This window comes from Ictalurus furcatus, chromosome 8, assembly GCF_023375685.1.
Source record: "Ictalurus furcatus strain D&B chromosome 8, Billie_1.0, whole genome shotgun sequence".
In the NCBI taxonomy this organism is placed as follows: domain Eukaryota; kingdom Metazoa; phylum Chordata; class Actinopteri; order Siluriformes; family Ictaluridae; genus Ictalurus; species Ictalurus furcatus.
Window position 1 is genome coordinate 10,988,147 of NC_071262.1, and position 19,536 is coordinate 11,007,682.

Sequence of the window (19,536 nt, forward strand, 5' to 3'; positions counted from 1 at the left end):
AAGCATTTGTAAACTTGGCAGTAAAAATCCATTGTTTGGTCTTGGTTGAGCTTGTGTTTAAAAGAAGTTCAAGCATTTTAAATTTGTGTTAACTGTATGCATTTTGTTTTAAAGCAACAAGAAATGTGTTAATTGTACACAGACAGATGTTGTGCTAACTGTATTAAGAGTTTAGGAAAATTGTTAAAAGTATTGAAAAAATTGTTATAGCAGTCGTACAAAACTGTAAATTCTGGGATGTTCATTCATTCATTGTCCTTGCACTTTTCCTGCTGGGGGTTGCAGTATAAAAACAGAATGAGAAGGTCAGCCCAGACTTCTCTGTCCACAGCCACAGTCTCTAGTTCCTCTTGAGGGCTCCCCAGATATTCCCAAACCATGAGATACATATCTCACCTGTTGGTCCTGGGTCTGTCTTGCGGTGTCTGTCCAGTTGGACATGCCTAATACAGCTCTAGGGAGGGAGCTGACCAGGGGCATCCTTTTAAGGTCCCTGAACCATGTCGTCTGGCTCCTTTCGATACTATGGAGCAGCAGCTTTACTCCAAGGCTCTCCAAGATTGCTTCTTCATCCTATCATGGATAGTATACCATTCATTAATTCACTCACTACCCCTAGATCATGACCATAGGTGAGTACAGACACGTAGATTGACCGGTAAACGGAGAACCTCATCTGACACCCAACTTCATCTCTAAAGACTGATAAAGAGACTCCAACACTACTGATGTGAACACAATCCATTTGTTAATCTCTCATCACTCATGAATAAGATCCCAAGGTTCTGTCCTTGTAGCAAGATCTGTCCCCTCAGCTATAGGGAACATCCCGTTCTTTATTTATTTATTTGTTTATTTTTTTTTTTTAAAGAGGAGGTCATCCTTGGGATCGGACCAGGAAGTGCTGATTTTTGTCTCGGTTGCTTCACTGTTAAACATTCAAGTGGGTGTTAGAGGTTCCACGGATCTCCATGCAAAATCGAACATGCGTATTATCACAATCCCAACCTTGTCGGGTACCCTCAAGCTGTGAGGTAGCAATGCTACCCACTGCACCACCATGCCAACTCGCCACTCATTCCACTCAAGTGGAACAGGTTCTCTTGTCATTAATGTTGTGATGACCACCAGTAAGATAAATTCTGAAGTAAATGTTACTGAACCCAGTGGAAAGATTTGTAGCAGGACACACAATACCAAAGTATATTGAAGTAAGTATGTCAAGTTAAAGCTGATATTCTGCAACTTCATAGACTGTGTCTCATTTCCAATTCAGTATGCTGGACAACAGAGCCACGCATTGCACTGTTATCACGGTTGTATTAGTGGCATCAGAAAATCGTATTAAAATGTAATGTGGCCTGTCTAATGTGATCCTGATCTTAGCTGTTTTAGCTTAACCTAGCTCAGGCAGGAGGCAAGTAGAACTGAATTTTTGTCTCCATAGATATAATATATACAGTGCATTATTTCTAACTAAATTGTAAGTAATCAAAAATACAAGAGGGGCTTTTAAGTATGAGAAACTTTCTAGAATAATGCATAAGATGAAATATTGTTTTGTTTGAGTTACTGGGATTTAATTAATGTGTTTTAATGAGGAGAGTTGAAGGACAAACACACAAACCAAGAGCAGTGCATTGTTCTTTGATTTATCAGTAACAAATGCAAATCAATCTTAACATTTCTCAGGAGCTCGGAAGGCATTGAATCGGTTTCCAATACATGGGAGGAAGAAGTTTCATGTGGTAATGCCACAACACAGTTAAACAATGTTTACAATGTTGAAGGACACCGCAGAGTGCATCTCATCTCCGACTGTAACAGTGTGGAAGAATAAAATAATTTGGTGCTTTACAGTGCATTTGCACTAACAGAACTTGTTGCTTTATGGCCAGATATTTTATATACATTGGAAATGTATAATGTTAGCAATTATGCTGACCATATTTAAAATTAACCTGTGTTCGCATTTGTGTTCACTGATTTTGTAATACATGCCTGTCTTAAATGCTAAGTCAATGTATATGTGAAAATGACTATGGTTATGTAGTCCAATAAATTTATTTTTATAGAACTGTGTATTGTATGTTGTTTTACCTAGAGATATTTGAACAGCTCACTTGTAGTCTATTAGTAAGGCTTCAGCTCTAACCTTAATATGAATTGATCTTGAACTTTTGATTTTATTTATATAAAAAAAGAAAACTTCTTTTTACTTGACTTTTTTTTATATCTGAAATACTAGACTACATTTAAGTGTTGACATTTTCACTTGAGTATAATTTCACTTGAGTATAATAAAATATGTTTTCATGTGTTTGAGTAAGATTTTGACACAATACCTATACCTGCGCACATAAATATATTTTTCTGTATTTTGTCCCCGGTTAGCCTTCAGTGATATTACTACCAGATGTTTCTACCAGAATATGAATTGCAGTAACTTCAATATTTACCATTCATATGCAAGCATAGTAGCAGTGTACTCCATATTCCTGCATTTTTATTCTTCTCAGTTTCTGTCCTGGCTGAGCAGTGAAATGGTTAGTAAAGCACATGTTGTTAAACACTAGCTGTGTTAAACACAAACGCACCACTTTTTCAATTATCCAGATTGAAGAGACGATTGCATGGCAACACAATATGTGATGTGTTGCTCTTCTCCTGTCAATCATTTAACTGGAGGCCGTAAATAAACTAGCATGACCCGATAATCTTTGGCTTTGTTTGTGAACCAGTGAAAGTTAAGGTTGAAGTTCATGTGAGCGGGATTTATCTACCTTTTCAGAACATTCACTGATGCCAATTCCATTACTGCAGAATGGAAATTCTGTTTGGATTACACACCCTGGGGAGCATAACTTCCATCGTCCTGCTTATTCTTCTGATGTGTATGTTATATTCTCCAATTAAAAGCTACATACATAAATGGAGGGAGATGAAACCAATTCCAGGAATGGAGCATGCCTTCCCATTCATTGGTAATGCTTTGCAGTTCAAAGCTAATGCAGGAGGTATGGTGTTGTAACCGTGTGGTTATTTTATCATGTTTTGCTTGTTGAATAGAGTTTCAGTGTTTGTAGAATTGGTGCATTGCATTTTATATCTGTATGTCGTTTAAAGAATTTTTCAACCAGATTGTTGAGGGGACTAATGAAAACAGACACAGGCCTCTCGTGAAGGTCTGGGTGGGACCCATCCCCTTCCTTGTTTTATTTCATGCAGAGACAATTGAGGTGTGTATAATTAAACCATTAGTCACAATACCTGCTCTTCTGGCAACAGAAAGTGATGATTCATGTTCATACAGTATGGTCACTCTGTGATGCTGGAAAAGTGCCAAGTACTGCAGCATTTGTTCCACATTAAAAATTAGTAACAATGTCAACAGTTTATTAACGGCTTGTTTAAGCAATACATTTCTTTTCTTCTTGTTTAAATTCTTGTTGCTTCTTTTTTCTTTTCTTTTCTTTTTTTTTCCCCTCCAGGCGGTCCTCGGCAATTCCAAGCATCTAGATAAATCTTATCCCTACAGATTTCTGCACCCCTGGCTTGGCACAGGTTTACTCACCAGGTACAGATACAAAACCACCTGTCTACTGTGAATTGCATGGATTTAAGGCTGGATTCGACATTTGGGTTCATAAGCTCTTTTAGTTAATAGCTTTACATTCAAGTCAATTTACCGATGCTCTGATCCAGATCCGCTAATGCTGAGACTAATGCTGGTTTGTACAAGTGCTAGAATCATCTAGGCAAAAACAAATGGTTAGAGTGTGTAATGCCTGTGTGAATTTTAAACTTCAGTACACAACGTTCAGAAAACCGTGATATTACAAAAGACAACCAATACAAAGTATGTGCAGGAGCAAAAGAAAGATTATCTTAGATATTGTTTAGACTTTATGAAGAAACAGTGGGCCTAGTCAAAGTGGAGAGAAAGTTATTCCAGTGAGAAGCAGGATACTGAAGCAGTGAGTTTTTTGTTATGAGCAGGATGTGACCTCAGAGATGGATTTTTCAGTTGCACAGAGTTTGAAGATCTGAGTTGGTGTGCAGGTATGTAGTTTTGAACCACTGCATAGATAAAGGTGCATAGCCCTTTTGATGCCTGGAATGTGAGGACAACCGTTTTAAATTAAATCTTTCCTGCAGCAGGTCACCAGTGGGAGAAGGGGGCTTCAGTCTTATGACAGAATTTGGGGAAGTTCTGAGCCAGGCAAGCAGCTGCATTCTAAATGCATTGAGAGGATTTATGACATATGAAGGGCGTCCAACAAGTAGCAAGTTGCGGTCGTTAGGTCTGGAAATTGGAGGACTGGAGTTAGTATGAGAATCCCTAGACAGAAAAGGTCATATTCTTCTGGTATTGTAAAGACAAATCAATAGGATCTGTTGATTTGATGTGATTGGAGAGGTTGAGTCCATCCACACACAGATATTTAGCCAAGGGTGTCAGAGATGATTGATAGGTCCCACATAGAGGATTTCTAAATTGCTTCAGTTTTGTGAATGTTGAGTTTCAGATTATTGGTCTTTCAGAAGACCTCCGACTGCCTTTCAGACAATTCTTCCTAGTTGAAGACCCAAGTTGTGTGTCGTCAGAGTAGCAGTTTTGGAAGAAGCAATGAGATTTGACCACTTATGTCAGATGTCTGGTATACAAAGAGAAGACTGGACCACAAAATGAACTCTAGGGAATTCCAGTACTAAGACTTTGAGGTGATAAGTACTGAGAAGTGATATAAAATGTTTACTCTTCTTATATAACTTGGCAGCTTTGTATAGTCACGACTGAAATGCCAAGAATGCTTTTGACAGCAGTTCTCTACAAGCATTAAAAAACATTATTCAAATATTCCAGAAAGCGAATCTATGTGGAATTCATGATTTGCCTCCCACACATTGCAGTACGGGAGACAAGTGGCGCAGTCGACGCAAAATGCTGACCCCGACATTTCACTTTTCTATTCTCACTGACTTCCTGGAGGTCATGAATGAGCAGAGTGATATTTTGACCCAGAAGATGCTGAAACATGTAGGCGGAGAACCATTTAACTGCTTCAGCTACATTACACTCTGTGCCTTGGACATTATATGTGGTTGGTATTTTCTTTCCACTGCCTGCCATTTCAATACCTTCGAATCACCAGTATTCTTTGAAATTTAACACTTGGGTAATTGGGAACTTGAGAGATACATCTGTCTATGCAGATAGATCTATGCAGCAATTTTAATTTTCTCTGATTTTCCTCACAAAACAGAAACTGCAATGGGCAAAAGTATCTATGCACAGAGTAATGCTGACTCTGAATATGTCCAGACGGTGTATAAGTAAGTATTTATATTCATATATGCATAAATGGGTACATCTACTATATAGTGTGTTTTGTAGGATGATGAAATGAAATTATTGTCTGTTTCTTACCCCCTCTACTCACTGGAAATGGACCACCAATGTCCAGCTGTCATTTGAGTGGTATATCATTCCCATCATGACACTGACTGTAGTAACAGTGTAGTGTGTGTTGCGCTGGTATTAATGTATTATGCACTACGGTGATATCTGTTCAGTGGTAGTCCTATAGTGGTCCCTTTGAATGGCTAGAATAAAGGGAGGCTGCTGTTTTTGTAGCTCTTATTTAGGGACCTCTGTAGGTCTAACTTTACAATATGTAGAATTTATAATATGTAGAAATGTACAACATATGTAGAATTTTCATATATTAGTGATAATTTTTTTTGCTTTTGGTTCAGGTTAAGCCTTGCTAAAACATAATAATCACAAACAAGCCTCTATAGTCATTTCCTATTAAACAAATCAGTTAAACGTATATGTCAGTGTGACTGAATAAGCAAAACTAAATTAAGTATTTGAGCATACACCAAATAAAATTTTTATTTTTTATTATAAAAAAAAAAAACTAAAGAGGTCACAAGGCCACATCGTAAACTGTACTTGTCAAGTATGATGCAGCAAACTCTATGCAAGTGCAGGGTGTTTATTGAAAACCACAATGCAGTCAAGCAGACACAGACAAATTTAAAAACAGACAAACAGTGATCATCAGAAAGGCTAGATTAAGCAATACTAAAATACTTGTACTTGGCTATGAATAACAGCAAAGATCTCACACACAAGAGCTCATGGAATCACACAAGCAAGACTGCTTAATGTATGTGTGTGAAAGTCCGGATATTTCAGGAAGTGAGTAAATGGAAGACTGGCCTGCAGGATTAGTACTCGGACATGGTGTTTGTGACTGGTCATTGAATTATGCTGCGGAAAATTTATGCCATGCAGTGGGGGGAATATATTTACACTCTGTACAATGTAATCAAAACTTCCCTTAACCTTCCTGCAGGATGAGTGACATCATCACTCGGAGACAGAGAGCACCGTGGTGGTGGCCTGACTGGATTTATAACGTGTTAGGAGAGGGTAAAGAGCATGCAAAGAGACTCAAGATTTTACACTCCTTCACTGCAGGTGTAAGTAACTTTTCTCATTTTTTATTAACCTTAAGGCGTGAGCATTTTGATCCATATATTTTGTATGGCCCTTAGTAATTAAATGATTGTGCTGAAGATCATTTAATATACAGTCCCCTCCAAAACTATTGCAATGACAAAGCCAATTCATTTGTTTGTGTTCTACACCAAAGACATTTAGGTTTCAGATCAAAAGATTGATATGAGACGAGAGTTTAGGATTTTAACTTTTATTTCCTGGTATTTAAATCTAGATGTGTTGAACAACATAACAGATAGAACCTTTTGTATCAGACCACCCTATTTTTAAAAGAAGTAGGAACAAATAAGTCTGAAAGTAAATAACACTTGGTATTTGGATGCATATCACTTGCTTACAATAACTGCATCAAGTCTGCAAGTCATTGACCTCACCATTGACCTCCTCTTCTTTTGTGATGCTTTTAACACAGCATGTTTCAGGTGATATTTGCAGCCGAGGTTTCTCTCTTTAGTCTCCTCTTCAAGAGGTGAAATGCATGCTCAATTGAGTTAAGGTCTGGTAATTGACTTGGCCAGTTTAAAGCCTTCTACTTTTCCCACCTGATGAAGTCCTTTGTTGAGTTGGCAGTATTTTTTGGATCATTTTTTGCTGCATGATGAAGTTCCTCCTGATTCATTTGGATGCATTTCTCTGTAAATTGGCAGACAAAATATTCTTGTACACTTCTGAATTTATTCTGCTCTTACCATTATGAGTTATATCTTCAATAAAGATTAGTGAGCCTGTTTCAGAAGCAGCCATGTAAGCCCAAGCGATGGAGTTGCAAAACCAAATACCAGCATGTGTTTGGGATATACACTCACCGGTTACTTTTAACGGAATACCTGTACAACTGCTCATTTATGCAGTTGTCCAATCAGCCAATCATGTGGCAGCAGGGCAGTGAGTAAAATCATGCAGGTATAAGTTATGAGTGTCAGTTAATGTTGAGATCAAAGATCAGAATGGGGGATAAAAATTATTTTTGATCATCGTATGGTGCCAGATAGGCTGGTTTGAGTATTTCATTTCAAATTGCTGATCTCCAGGGATTTTCGCGCACACAGTTTACACAGATTGCTGCAAAAAAACATTCTGTATGCAGGCTGAAACACCTGAAACATGAGAGATCAGAGAAGAATGATCAGACTGGTCTGAGCTCACAGACTCACCAAAACTAGACAGTTGATGACTAGAAAAAGACCAGGTGATCAACTGTCCAGTTTGGGTAAGCCTCTGCCCATAATAACATCAGATGCTTGTTCTTGGCTGACAGGAGTGGAATCCAATGTGGAATCCACACCCATTGTCAGGTGTGTACTTTAAGATTTTCAGAATTAAAATGTTTTTACTGCCTGACGAAGGCTATTATGGTCAAAAGATTGTCTTTCCCTATTTATTATTAGCTGTTTGTGAGAGCGTTATAGCAGTGTGCTGTCCTTTCTTTCTTTTAACTTCTGCTGTTGTAGCCCATACACCTCAAGGTTCAATGTTTTTGTGAATGCTGAGATGATTTTTTTTTGCTCACCACGGTTGTAAAGAGTGATTATTTGAGTTACTATATCCTTCCTGCAGCTTGAACCAATCTGGCCATTTTCCTTATCTTATCAACAAGACGTTACCACCCACAGAACTGTCACTCACTCATTCACTCACTCACTCCCAGGAGATCTGTAGTTTTTGAAATATTCAAACCAGCTCTTCTGGTACCGATATTCATTCCACGATCAAAGTCACAGATCACACATTTTCTTCATTCTGATGCTTGATGTGAACGTTAACTGAAGCTCTTGGAGGAAATTGTGCTGCCCAGTTTTACACCTATTGCAACACACTCAAACTACAAATGATGCAGTCATATATCATTGACATAAAGCATTCTCAAATAATAAATGTCAGCAATTCATTAATACAATAAAATGCCAAAAGTACATGATAAATTAAAAAAAAAAGTTGTTTTTTTGGTAGATCCTACTCTTTATTGCATTTATTTGTTTATTTATTTATTTTAAGCACCCACAGCTTGGAGCCAAAACAGTAAACCATTTGATGGAAAATATAGCTGATGGACTTTTACCCAAAGTCTCCGTGTGTTTGAGTCTTTCATGCTGTTTGTGTTTGGAAGGTGATCAAAGAGAGAGCAGAGCATGCGAGTGAAGGATCTGACAATGATTCAGACCGTGGCTCAAGAAAGAGAAGGGCCTTCTTGGACATGCTGTTAAAAGCCAAAGATGATGCTGGTGCTGTGCTGAGCCATGAGGACATTCAGGAGGAAGTGGACACCTTCATGTTTGAGGTGGGAGCAAAATACACTACACTACACCAGAAGTGGACAAGCGTGTGCCTGATACCAGCCTTTTATGGCATCTTTAATAGGGGCACGACACCACAGCAGCTTCCATGAACTGGGCCTTACATCTGATCGGCTCTCATCCAGAAGTCCAGAAGAAAGTACAGGCAGAGCTACAGGAGGTGTTTGGTAACACCACTTATACCGTCATGTTCTGTTCCATTATTAGCTGTCAAAACAATATTCGTGGTAGTTAATACAGAAAACCCATTCACATGTTGATGGAAAGTATGTGTTAACTGTTTAATTGTTGTTTTTTTATTACTAATAATTGAACAAATCATTATTAGCAATAAAAACAATATTTATGGTAGTGACTTGCAAGTCCCCTTCACATGCTGAAGGAAAGAGTGTAAATAAGAGATGAAATGTGACAGGGACCAACTTTTGTTTAATATTTAAGACTAAATATTAAGAACAATCATTTTAACACATTTTGCCTTGCTAATCCCAGGTCCAAATAATGTGAATATAATAAACTGTAAAATAAACTATAAAATTTCACATTAAAAAAATATTATGCAGCTTTTATTTCAAATGTCACTTTAAAATTTTTTTCTGTAGACAGAAAACCATACTAATTGGTAAATGTGGCTATGAGAAATCTCGTACTTACCCCTCTTCCCCTCTTTCTCTCTCTGCACTGTCGGACAGGTTCATCACAGCGCCATGTGGGAGTGGAGGATCTAAAAAGACTGCGCTACCTGGAGTGTGTGATCAAGGAAAGTCTGCGAATCTTCCCTGCAGTGCCGCTGTTTGCGCGTAGCATCTGTGAGGATTGTACAATAAGTAGGTTACAGCACATTGTCATCATGTCATTTGGTGCACCAAAACGTGGCTCATCGAAGTCACTGCCACTATTTGTATCTCAGTGAAACAGCAGATGATTCTAAGCGGCTACAATCTTTTCACCTTCCTGAATGAAAACTTTCAGCTGCTTCAGTTACATCACATTCTGTGTGAAACTAAATGGAATTACAACTGAAAGATAACGCACTTAATGAGCACTGTTGTTGAAAATGTCGAAAACAGAGAGAAAACTTTTCAGGGATTCATGACGGAATTACTCATTGTGACATACTGTTCGCTGCTTTTTTTTTTTTTTTGTTTTTTGTTTTTTTTTTAAATCAAAGACTGATTGTTCAATCAATCAACCAACATATTTTTAAAGCACATTTAAACATGTTGATCTGAAGTGCTGTACAATAGGAAAAGTAAACCAATAAAAACAAGAACATCTAGACATTTTCAAAAGCTAAAGAATAAAAATATGATTTAAGGGAAGGTTAAAAAATTCCAATTCAATTTTATTTGTCTAGCGCTTTTAACAATGGACATTGTCCCAAAGCAGCTTTACAGAAATATATAAATTCAGGATATAGATTTTATATATCTGAATTTATCCCTAATGAGCAAGTCAGAGGTGATTCTGGCAAGGAAAAAGTCTCTGAGACGATATAAGGAAGAAACCTTGAGAGGAACCAGGCTTAAAAGGGAACCCATCATCATCTGGGTGACACCGGCTAGTGCAATTATAAATAAGTAAATCCTTTCTATAATTGTGCTAATACTACATGGTCAAATAGTGCAATTGGGTAACCAGGAAATTCATTACAGTTTTTTTTTTTTCTTTTTTTTTTTACATGAAGTATGTTTTGTTGAACGTCTCCATTGTTGGAGACTTAAGGGCAAAATTGTTTGTGGCAACTGCAATCCTGAAGCTATCATAGCAATTGTAGTCCTGAACCATCATAGCATAACTGTTCATATGAATTGAGGACCAAAGCTATCTTTATGGTATTAAGTGGTACCATCCTCAGTAATCTCAATGATCTTTAGGCTGCACCATGTGGGGACATCCTCAGCAACAGCATGTAACTTCCAATTGATGAGAACTACAACCAGAAGTAGGGCATCAGGATGGATCAGGCAGGTCCGGAGAACAGAAGGGGTCAGGAAAAATAGCTAATGATGGAGCAGACCTCACATGAAATCGGAGACTATTCCAAAGTTTGGGTCTGGCCACAGAAAAAGCCTGATCACCCTTGGATTTACATCGACACTGGAGGACAGACAAAAAAAATTGGTCACTAATCATTAATTACAAAAATGATCGTTGTAAAAAACTACTATTTTTCCGCAGATGGTTTCAAAGTTCCAGAAGGAGTAAATGCTGTGATCATCCCATATGCTCTCCATCGCGATCCTCGTTTCTTTCCGGAGCCTGAGGAGTTTAGACCAGAGCGCTTCCTTCCAGAGAACAGCACAGGAAGACACCCGTATGCATACATCCCGTTCTCCGCTGGTGCTCGAAACTGCATTGGTAAGAGACAAAAGAAAGATGCTGAAGCATAAAACAATCGCACACCATTCCAATCACACCAAAACAGCCTGTGACCCATAACTTTGTAAACCACTTCCACAACTCTTAGTGAAGAAGTGAAAAACTTCGGGGTGCTAAATTTCTGGGTCAGGGTTATTTTGTTTTATCAGGCAGGTCACATTATATTAGCAAGCCCACTTGTTATGATATGGTGTCCCAGTACCATTACATTGCAATTCATGGACCCGCAGCTATACTCCACCCAGAATCAATCACCCATTTAGCATGACCGGCTACAACAGAGGAATTGCTAACTTTCCTCCTGCATTTATCTCCAGAGAGCACAGACCTGTCTTCCACTGTTGACTGAGACAGAGTGTCTCTCAAGTGGTGCTGGCAGTTCCTGCCCACTGGCCACTCAAAAGGGAGCATCACTGCATGTGCAAAAGAGAGGAGAGAGAGTGTGTAAAAGAATGTGATATGCCTTCGGAGATTAATCGTTGCAGCCCTCTGTCTGCTGCCTTCCAGCACTGAATTGAAAATCAGAATACAAAGATATAATGTGAGGTAGAATATAATGTGGTATATAATGTGATGTAGAATTGTAGTACATGACAGATATTTCTCTCTCTCTCTCTCTCTCTCTCTCTCTCTCTCTCTCTCTCTCTCTCTCTCTCTCTCTCTCTGTCTCTGTGTGTTTGTGTAACTCCAGGCCAGCGATTTGCTATGATGGAAGAGAAGGTAGTTCTTGCCACAGTGTTACGTCACTTTGAAGTGCAGGCGTGTCAGAGTCGTGAAGAGCTGAGACCCCTGGGGGAGCTCATCCTCCGTCCAGAGAAGGGCATCTGGATCCGACTAGACAAGAGGGCCAACTAAACCCAAGTCACGTCTTGCATGCAATGTATGTAGTTCTTCAGGTATGGGGCAGAGAGATATTGGCTGTCATTTGTGGTACATTACAGTCAGCACACACACATGTATGGCATAGGAATTCTCTTGTACTCAAACTGTAGACTTTGAGTCACTACTTTGTGTGTTCCCGTGCATCCAGTAGAAACCTACAGTTTTCCATGCCTTAAATATCATACAGTGAGAGATATTTGCTCTTTTCTGTAGCACACTGTATATACATTAGTTAACAAGATATTTAAAAAAAAAATAAAAACAAACTGCATCAATAACGATTGCTACTTTGAATCATTGTCTTAAGGTACATAAAATGATCTGCCAACATATTGAATGGATAAGCTGATCATAATTCATAAAACAAAATATTACTATTAAGGTAAAAAAAAGAAAAAAAACGCTGGGATGGAAACTCCAGCTGTGAATAAAATCTCCAAAATGCACATAAGCTTACTGCGCTCAGTTAAGGTTGATAATTTATTTAAATTTTTTATTACGAAGACCTGCGCATAAACTACGATGGAAACACATTTACTGAATAGGTTTCCTCGATGCGCATCCAAAAAGTCATGTGACTTTGCCTCAACAAATCATGTGATTGGATAATCGCCTCAGAAAAGTAAAAATGGCAGAGAGCGAGATGCACCAGTTTCCCCAGAAGTTACAATTTTGTTCACATGGAAAGGAAAGGGTGCTTCATTCGCAAATGTTTTATGTGATATTCCTGATGTTTCCTGAGATGTTTCCTGACCATCCGTGTTAATGTAAATGTATGATTTCTTTTATGTACACTGACCTAGTGCAGAATAAACTGTCAACTCTGTGTATTTATTTTATCCTAACATACCTTTTTATTAGGTACATTACATTACATTTACAGCATTTGGCAGATGCCATTATTCAGAGTGACTTACATTTATGTCATATTTATAGCATATGAGGGTTAAGGGCCTTGCTCAAGGGCCCATCAGTAGTAGCTTGACAGTGCTAGGATTTGAATTCACGACCTTCCGATCAGTTGTCCGACATCTTAACCACTGAGCCACCACTGACCCGACTAAAGTCATAGGTACCATATAAACTCTGGCAAATCAGCGTGTTAGCTCTGATATAACTTCTTGAAATGACTTCCTGCATAGTTTCACTATTAAACAAACTGCTAACTTCTCAAATTCCTCTCCTCCCTAGATGAGCTGTGCATGATCCAAACAATACAGCTTTTGGCAATGTAGTCATGCAGGCTTCATTTTTGGTCCAGTTTCAAGATTGGCTTTCTGTGGATAAAAAATAAACCTCTTGCAGGAGAAAAGGACTTAAAATGTGTGTGTGTGACCTTCCATCCTGATATTCATCTTTGCTTTAATATAGCAGATTTTCCAGTATTCGTAACATTTTATCCATGTGGATTTCATTATAAAATGATTCACTGTGTATTTTCATATCATTCCGTGAAGGTCATATGCCTGACTATGAATTTCTTTGAGCTGAAAATCATTCCACAAAAATTGTCAGAGGGGTTTTTCCATAATGTGTGATCCAAACTTTTTAAATAAGCTGAAGCATGCTTCAACACCTGTTTGTTGGAAATTGCAATATACAACAGATCTTGAAAAATCAAGTTCAGCACAATAATTCCTTTGCTGTTGATTACAATGGAATAGTTACATATGTCCTTTAGTGTGAGTCATAACTGTTTAAACACTGTTACTGACTGAAGGTAACAGTACAATAAAACCTCAGCTCAGAATTCAATGCATATTCATCAGAGCTGGTGAGCACAAGGAAATTGCATAAAGTTAGCCATTTTCAGTCAGCAAGTTTACATGGACAATGATAATCCGATATTAAACTGATTAAGACGATACTCTGATTAAGAAACTAGCAGGTAAACAGCAATTATTGATGACCTTAACCTGACTAAAGTCATACTTGAAGTAAACACAAATGGAATTAAGACATGTGGAGTATTCCTATTTTAGTTGCATTATCGACATGCATTACAGACATGTACACACCTTAATCACACTATTAATGTCGTGTGGGAGTTTTTACCGCATTTTGCGACAGGACACGTACACACACACGGCAGTGCTCAACCATTTGATGGCAAAAAGAGAGCACGGCTGCATCCGAAACTGCACACTTACCTACTGTATGGTAGGAGAAATACACTTATTTCGGCTACTATACAGTAGGTAAGTATGCGGTTTCGGACGCACCCCACGGCTTCAAGCAGTCGTCTATTAGCACGTACAGCATGACAAATAATGAACTGCACTTGAAGCTTTCGTAAAATTAAAAAATGAAACACGCAAAACTGTATACGGTACCATAACGAACCGTACGATACGTGAAATTCTGGAGGGAACGTCGGACGGCGTGGCGTGGGGACGTAATGACGTGTGCAGTTAATTCCTCTACGTTCTATAACATGTAACACGGGAACATGAAAGGAATATTCTAAATGCGACTCATGTAAACACCTTAATCAGGATATCGTCTTATTCAGAATAAGATCAATAATTAGATTACCGCTGTCCATGTAAACTTAGTCACTGTCTAGAGATAAACACAAAATCAAAAACATCTGCTTTGAGCTACTATCATCATCACCATCATCATCAAGTTCCAATGCTAGATTATTTTGTTTCCTCTCAACTCAAATATCAAAATCAGTTCTTCTGAATTCCAATAGAACCTTTAAATCAGCTTTGCTGTGTTACTACAGAACTGCAGTTAATAGAATATCAGAAGAGAGAATTACTGTAGCCTTGCTCATTCTGTACCTTTCATCCAGGGTTCAGGATGCTGAGGGAACACACACATTGTAGCTCCTCCACACAGAGGCAGTGTTGCACCTCGTCACCTCCCTGTTCAGCTTAGTGAGAAGAGGGCAGGCCTGGTTCGTGGGCTAAACCTGAACTCAATTCTCAAAAGATTAATGAAGTTCTTGGAAAGACCTGACACTTAGAGGCTACGTGAATTTTTTTTTTTTATCTATACACAATAGAATAGAAAAACTGGTAAAATAAAATCTGTTAAAACTGGCTTAAGGTGATCTTAACTGCTTCTAATGGAAAGATATAGAGATGAAGTCAGATCATTTTCTTTCTCTTTTTCATAAAGGTTGCAAAAACACAAGATTGGTGCCATTTGTACTCTGTTTGATCTTATTTAAAAATATGTACATGTGTACAGTTGAGTGCAAAACTGTGCATCCCCCTTTGCTTTTGGGGGGGATACAATCTGTACGATCTAAAAAAAAAAAATCCCAGAAGTCAAAAATGAAACGTGGTTGTGTCCTGCAAAAAGACAACAATCTGATACACAAGGCACAATAAAGAGAGAATATTTTTTTTCTAAACGAGTTTGGCCGTGACCACGTCAGTCTCCAGTCTTCATCCAAAATCCACTAACACAGGGAGAATTTTCAAACATGCACACACCTTATCTCCTCCCAAGAGCTGAGACACATGCACAGGGATAAGACTTCAAGTGCAACCTTACAAGCATTATCCAATTTCTTACAACCTTGGTTTGTGGATGTTCATTATTTATATTGCCCCCATACAAGTATAGAAGATCTACTGTATGTGCACCAACATAAATAAACCTGTTTACATTCTAAATTGTGAAATTTATCTGCAATATGTAGCAACTGATTATTATTTTAAAAACACAGACGTGTCAGAGATCTCTCAACTCTTTAAACAGATGTTTGCTTGTAATGTGACATAACCACTCTTTACGAACATGGTGAGCAGAAACGCATCTCAGAATGCACAAAATATTGAACCTCGAGGTTAATGGGCTACAAAACCGTAGGCCACATCAGATTCCTCTCCTGTTATCCAAGAGCAGCAATCTGAGGCTATAGTGGGCCCAGTGTTGTTGGAAAAGATTGGAAAAAGACCAGACAAAAGATCTTCAACTGTCCAGCTTTGGTAGCATGCCATGTAGCCTCAGATTCAGTCTGGTCATTCTTCTCTGACTTCTATCAACAACAAGGCATTGCCTCCTGCTGCTCACTGGGTGTGTTTTATTTTTTGCACCTTCTTCTGTAAACTCTAGAGACTGTTATGTGTAAAATTCCCAGGAAATCAACAGTTTCTGAAATACTCAACCAAGACAGTCTGGCCCAAAAAAAACTCATCACTTTTTTTTTTCTTTTTTTCGTTTTCTGATATTTGATATGAAACTTAACTGAAGCTCTTTACTTGCATGTGCATGGGTGTTTCTCCAAGTAGCTCCCTAGTTCAGGATGTAGTGAAGCAGTGGTGTGCATGAGTTCGGGCAATGGTAAGGACCCTGGCTCACTACACAGTGGGACACTGATGACTCAATTTCTGGCAACATGACTACATCACCAAAAATTAAAAACTTAAACATATTAAGTTACATATAAAACTTAAATTTAAAGTTTTATATGTCTCGTAAATTTGTTAGATTATTCACATGTATTTCTGTCATAATATGTGACACAGGATCATAGGGAAGCTAGTGTGGTTTTTTTTGTTTTTTGTTTTTTTTAAATCATTAAACACTTAAGTCATTAGACTCAAACAAACCATATATAGAACGTCAAATGAAAAAAATCTCTAATGTAAGTAATCATTTGAGATCTACAACAGTAACAAGAGACTTACATTTGTAGCATGAGTTGGCTGAGTTCGTCCCCCATTTTTTTTTTTTTTTTTTTTTTTTTTTTTTTTGGAACTGAGAGGCTTCCGAAAATATGACATCATTTCCAGTAAGGGAACATGGTGAGCATTGATGCTCCCTGGTTTTTGCTGTGCATTGTGGGATTTTTTTAGGGAGCGAATATTGAGACAGCCCTTAAAATGGCCGACTTGCTGATCAGTGCCCTAACTACTGAACTAGGGAGCTGGTTGAGACATACCCCATGCATCATGTTGCTGCTACATGAATAACTGATTGGTTAATTGAATGAATGTGTGGGTATTCCGGTGTTCCTAATAAACTGTCCAGTGAGTTCATGTAATATGTGTCTGTTAACAAGTGTAGAAACGAAGAACAGTTGGAAATGAACAGACCAATTGTGTGAATCTCACAGGGTGGCAAACTGATGACATTTACACTAAGGACTAAAATGTTTGCACGCACAAGGAAGAAAAAAGAATGGTAAAAATCAAGGAAAGAAATTATTAGACTCACTATATGCAAGATTAATATTTTTCCCCCTCTCAAAGGATTATAGAGAAGATAATATTCTGTCTATTATTAGACGTCTTTGAAAACAAACAAACCAAAATAAATTCTCTCTTATTGAAAGCCGTAATGTTTCCAGGTTCCTGGTTGTTTTGGTGTTCTCGCTGTCGTTGTAGCACATCCTCAGTTACTATGATCATTTCAAAATGACAACAAAGTCTCCCCATGTATGGCAAGTACACACAAGCACAAATGATGGTGACAGCTGTCAATGATGTGTGGTGGGAAGGTGACCATGTGGTGTTTGGTTTAGGTGAGTGACAGACACAGGAGATTACCAGGTATTAAGTGTGCCATTCTTCAAAGAGTGTGCCTCATCACATGGCTGTACCTACATCTGCCCTGGTATAAAAAGAGCTCAATGTTATCCAATAAATAAAGGAAGATATCAAATCCCCTTCTTCTGAAAAATACTTACTAGGATCAGTATATGGAGTAGAGGGAGACTGACAGGCTTTGCAGCCATGACTTAACCTTAGCTATTAACACTGTTATTTTAATAAGAATTAAAACTAATATTTAGCAGAACAATTTCTATATATACATTAATCCGTTCATGTAGTTTAAAGGGAAGATCTAAAGTATTTGTGTGATAAACAGCAAAAACTTTTTCTAAATTGCTGATTTGATTGAACAGGGTTTGCAGTAATCAGACCTTGTTGTGTCTAGTCCATTTGAACCCCAATATGAATGCCGTTTCATAGATTTGTGGAATTAGTAACTACGGAAAAATCGATTTGCACACAGGCCCAGTTGATATTGGATAACTTGTTTTGCTTCAGTAAATAACTATAATTTCAAAACTGTATTTTGTGTGCACAGAATAGAATGTGCACATCTAGCAAGGCAGCATCAATACAGAAAGGTTTGAGAGCAACATATGTTTCCACCCAGATTCCATCCCATCTTTATTTTTGAGAGACTCTTCCTCTCTAAGATACTCTTTTTATACCCAGTCATGTTGCTGACCTGTTGCCAATTAACCTAATTAGTTGCATTGATGGTGTCTATCCAGATGTGCAAGCTGCCCATTCCATAGTCACTACTGCAACCCCATATCATCAGAGATGCAGGCTTTTGAACTGAGTGCTGATAAAAAAGCCGGATGGTCCCTCTCCTCTTTAGTCCTCTTTAGTTTAGAGGACACGGTGTCCATGGTTTCCAAAAAGAATTTCAAATTTCGATTCGTCTGACCACAGAACAGTTTTCCACTTTGCCTTAGTCCATTTTAAATGAGCTTCGGCCCAGAGAAGACTGCAGTGTTTCTGGATCATGTTCACATATGTCTTCTTCTTTGCATGATGGAGCTGTAACCAGAATTTATGGATGGCACGGCGAACTGTGTTCACAGACAATGAGTTCTGGATGTAATTCTGAGCCCATGCAGTGATTCCATTACCGAATCATGACTGTTTTTACTGCAGTGCCCGAAGATCACGAGCATGCAATATTGATTTTCACCCTTGTCCCTCGTAAACAGAGATTTCTCCAGATTCTCAGAATCTTTTGATGATATTATGTACTGTAGATGATGAGATATTCATAGACTATTAATATTCATAGTCTATTCATAGATGAGATATTCATGATTAGATGTGTATATAATTGTGGCACAAATTGTAGACGCAGTCTTTCGCAGACTGGTGAACCTCTGCCCATTTTTACTTCTGAAAGACTCTGCCTCTCTAAGATACTCTTTTTATGCCCAATCATGTTACTGACCTGTTGCCAATTAACACTTACTTTTCCAGCCTTTTGTTGCCACCGTCCAAACTTTTGAGACATGTTGCGTCCATCAAATTCAGAATGACCTTATTTTTTTGTTAAAATGGTACATTTACTCAGTTTAAACATTTGATATGTTTTCTATGTTCTGTTGTGAATAACATATGGGTTTATGATATTTGCAAATCATTGCATTCTGTTTTTATTTACATTTTACACAGCATCCCAACTATTTTGGAATTGGGGTTTTAGTATTCAATGTAGTTTATCAGACACAAAAACAGAAGAAATCACAGCATTGTATATATCGGGTATCTCCTATATCTAGTGAGGACTAGTGTGACTCATGGTAAATGATAGTAAACTGTAAAAAACACCATTGCACTTCTTGAAATCACAGGCCTGGTTAAGAAGTGTGGTGAATAATATGACATATAAATGTCATCACTTAAGCACAAAAAAATCTGTATTTTATCTTTCATTCCC

At 38.0% G+C, this 19,536-nt stretch overlaps 2 protein-coding genes across 2 annotated transcripts in view; both read left to right on the plus strand.

The window, feature by feature from the left end:
- The window catches only part of fam149a (family with sequence similarity 149 member A), a 29,908-nt gene extending 27,831 nt beyond the window's left edge, over nucleotides 1-2,077 (plus strand). Inside the window, exon 15 of the mRNA XM_053630721.1 lies at nucleotides 1,693-2,077. Within this exon, the coding sequence (XP_053486696.1) occupies nucleotides 1,693-1,769 (77 nt within the window). The 3' untranslated portion in view covers nucleotides 1,770-2,077. The remainder of the gene's footprint in view (nucleotides 1-1,692) is intronic.
- A 669-nt stretch (nucleotides 2,078-2,746) lies between these two features.
- On the plus strand, nucleotides 2,747-12,919 carry LOC128611325 (cytochrome P450 4V2). Its single transcript, XM_053630722.1, has 11 exons — nucleotides 2,747-3,017; nucleotides 3,127-3,239; nucleotides 3,492-3,577; nucleotides 4,915-5,105; nucleotides 5,268-5,337; nucleotides 6,369-6,495; nucleotides 8,643-8,813; nucleotides 8,894-8,996; nucleotides 9,522-9,656; nucleotides 11,011-11,190; nucleotides 11,903-12,919. The coding sequence occupies exons 1-11, from the start codon at nucleotides 2,825-2,827 to the stop codon at nucleotides 12,064-12,066; spliced, it is 1,533 nt and encodes a 510-aa protein (XP_053486697.1). The 5' UTR covers nucleotides 2,747-2,824; the 3' UTR covers nucleotides 12,067-12,919.
- Nucleotides 12,920-19,536: the final 6,617 nt, after the last annotated feature.

Coding starts and splice junctions, on each gene's coding strand:
- LOC128611325 (XM_053630722.1), top strand. CDS start 2,825: ATGGAAATTCTGTTTGGATTACACACCCTGGGGAGCATAACTTCCATC. Junction 5,106..5,267: donor TGCCTTGGACATTATATGTG/GTTGGTATTTTC, acceptor CTCACAAAACAG/AAACTGCAATGGGCAAAAGT. Junction 5,338..6,368: donor TATGTCCAGACGGTGTATAA/GTAAGTATTTAT, acceptor ACCTTCCTGCAG/GATGAGTGACATCATCACTC.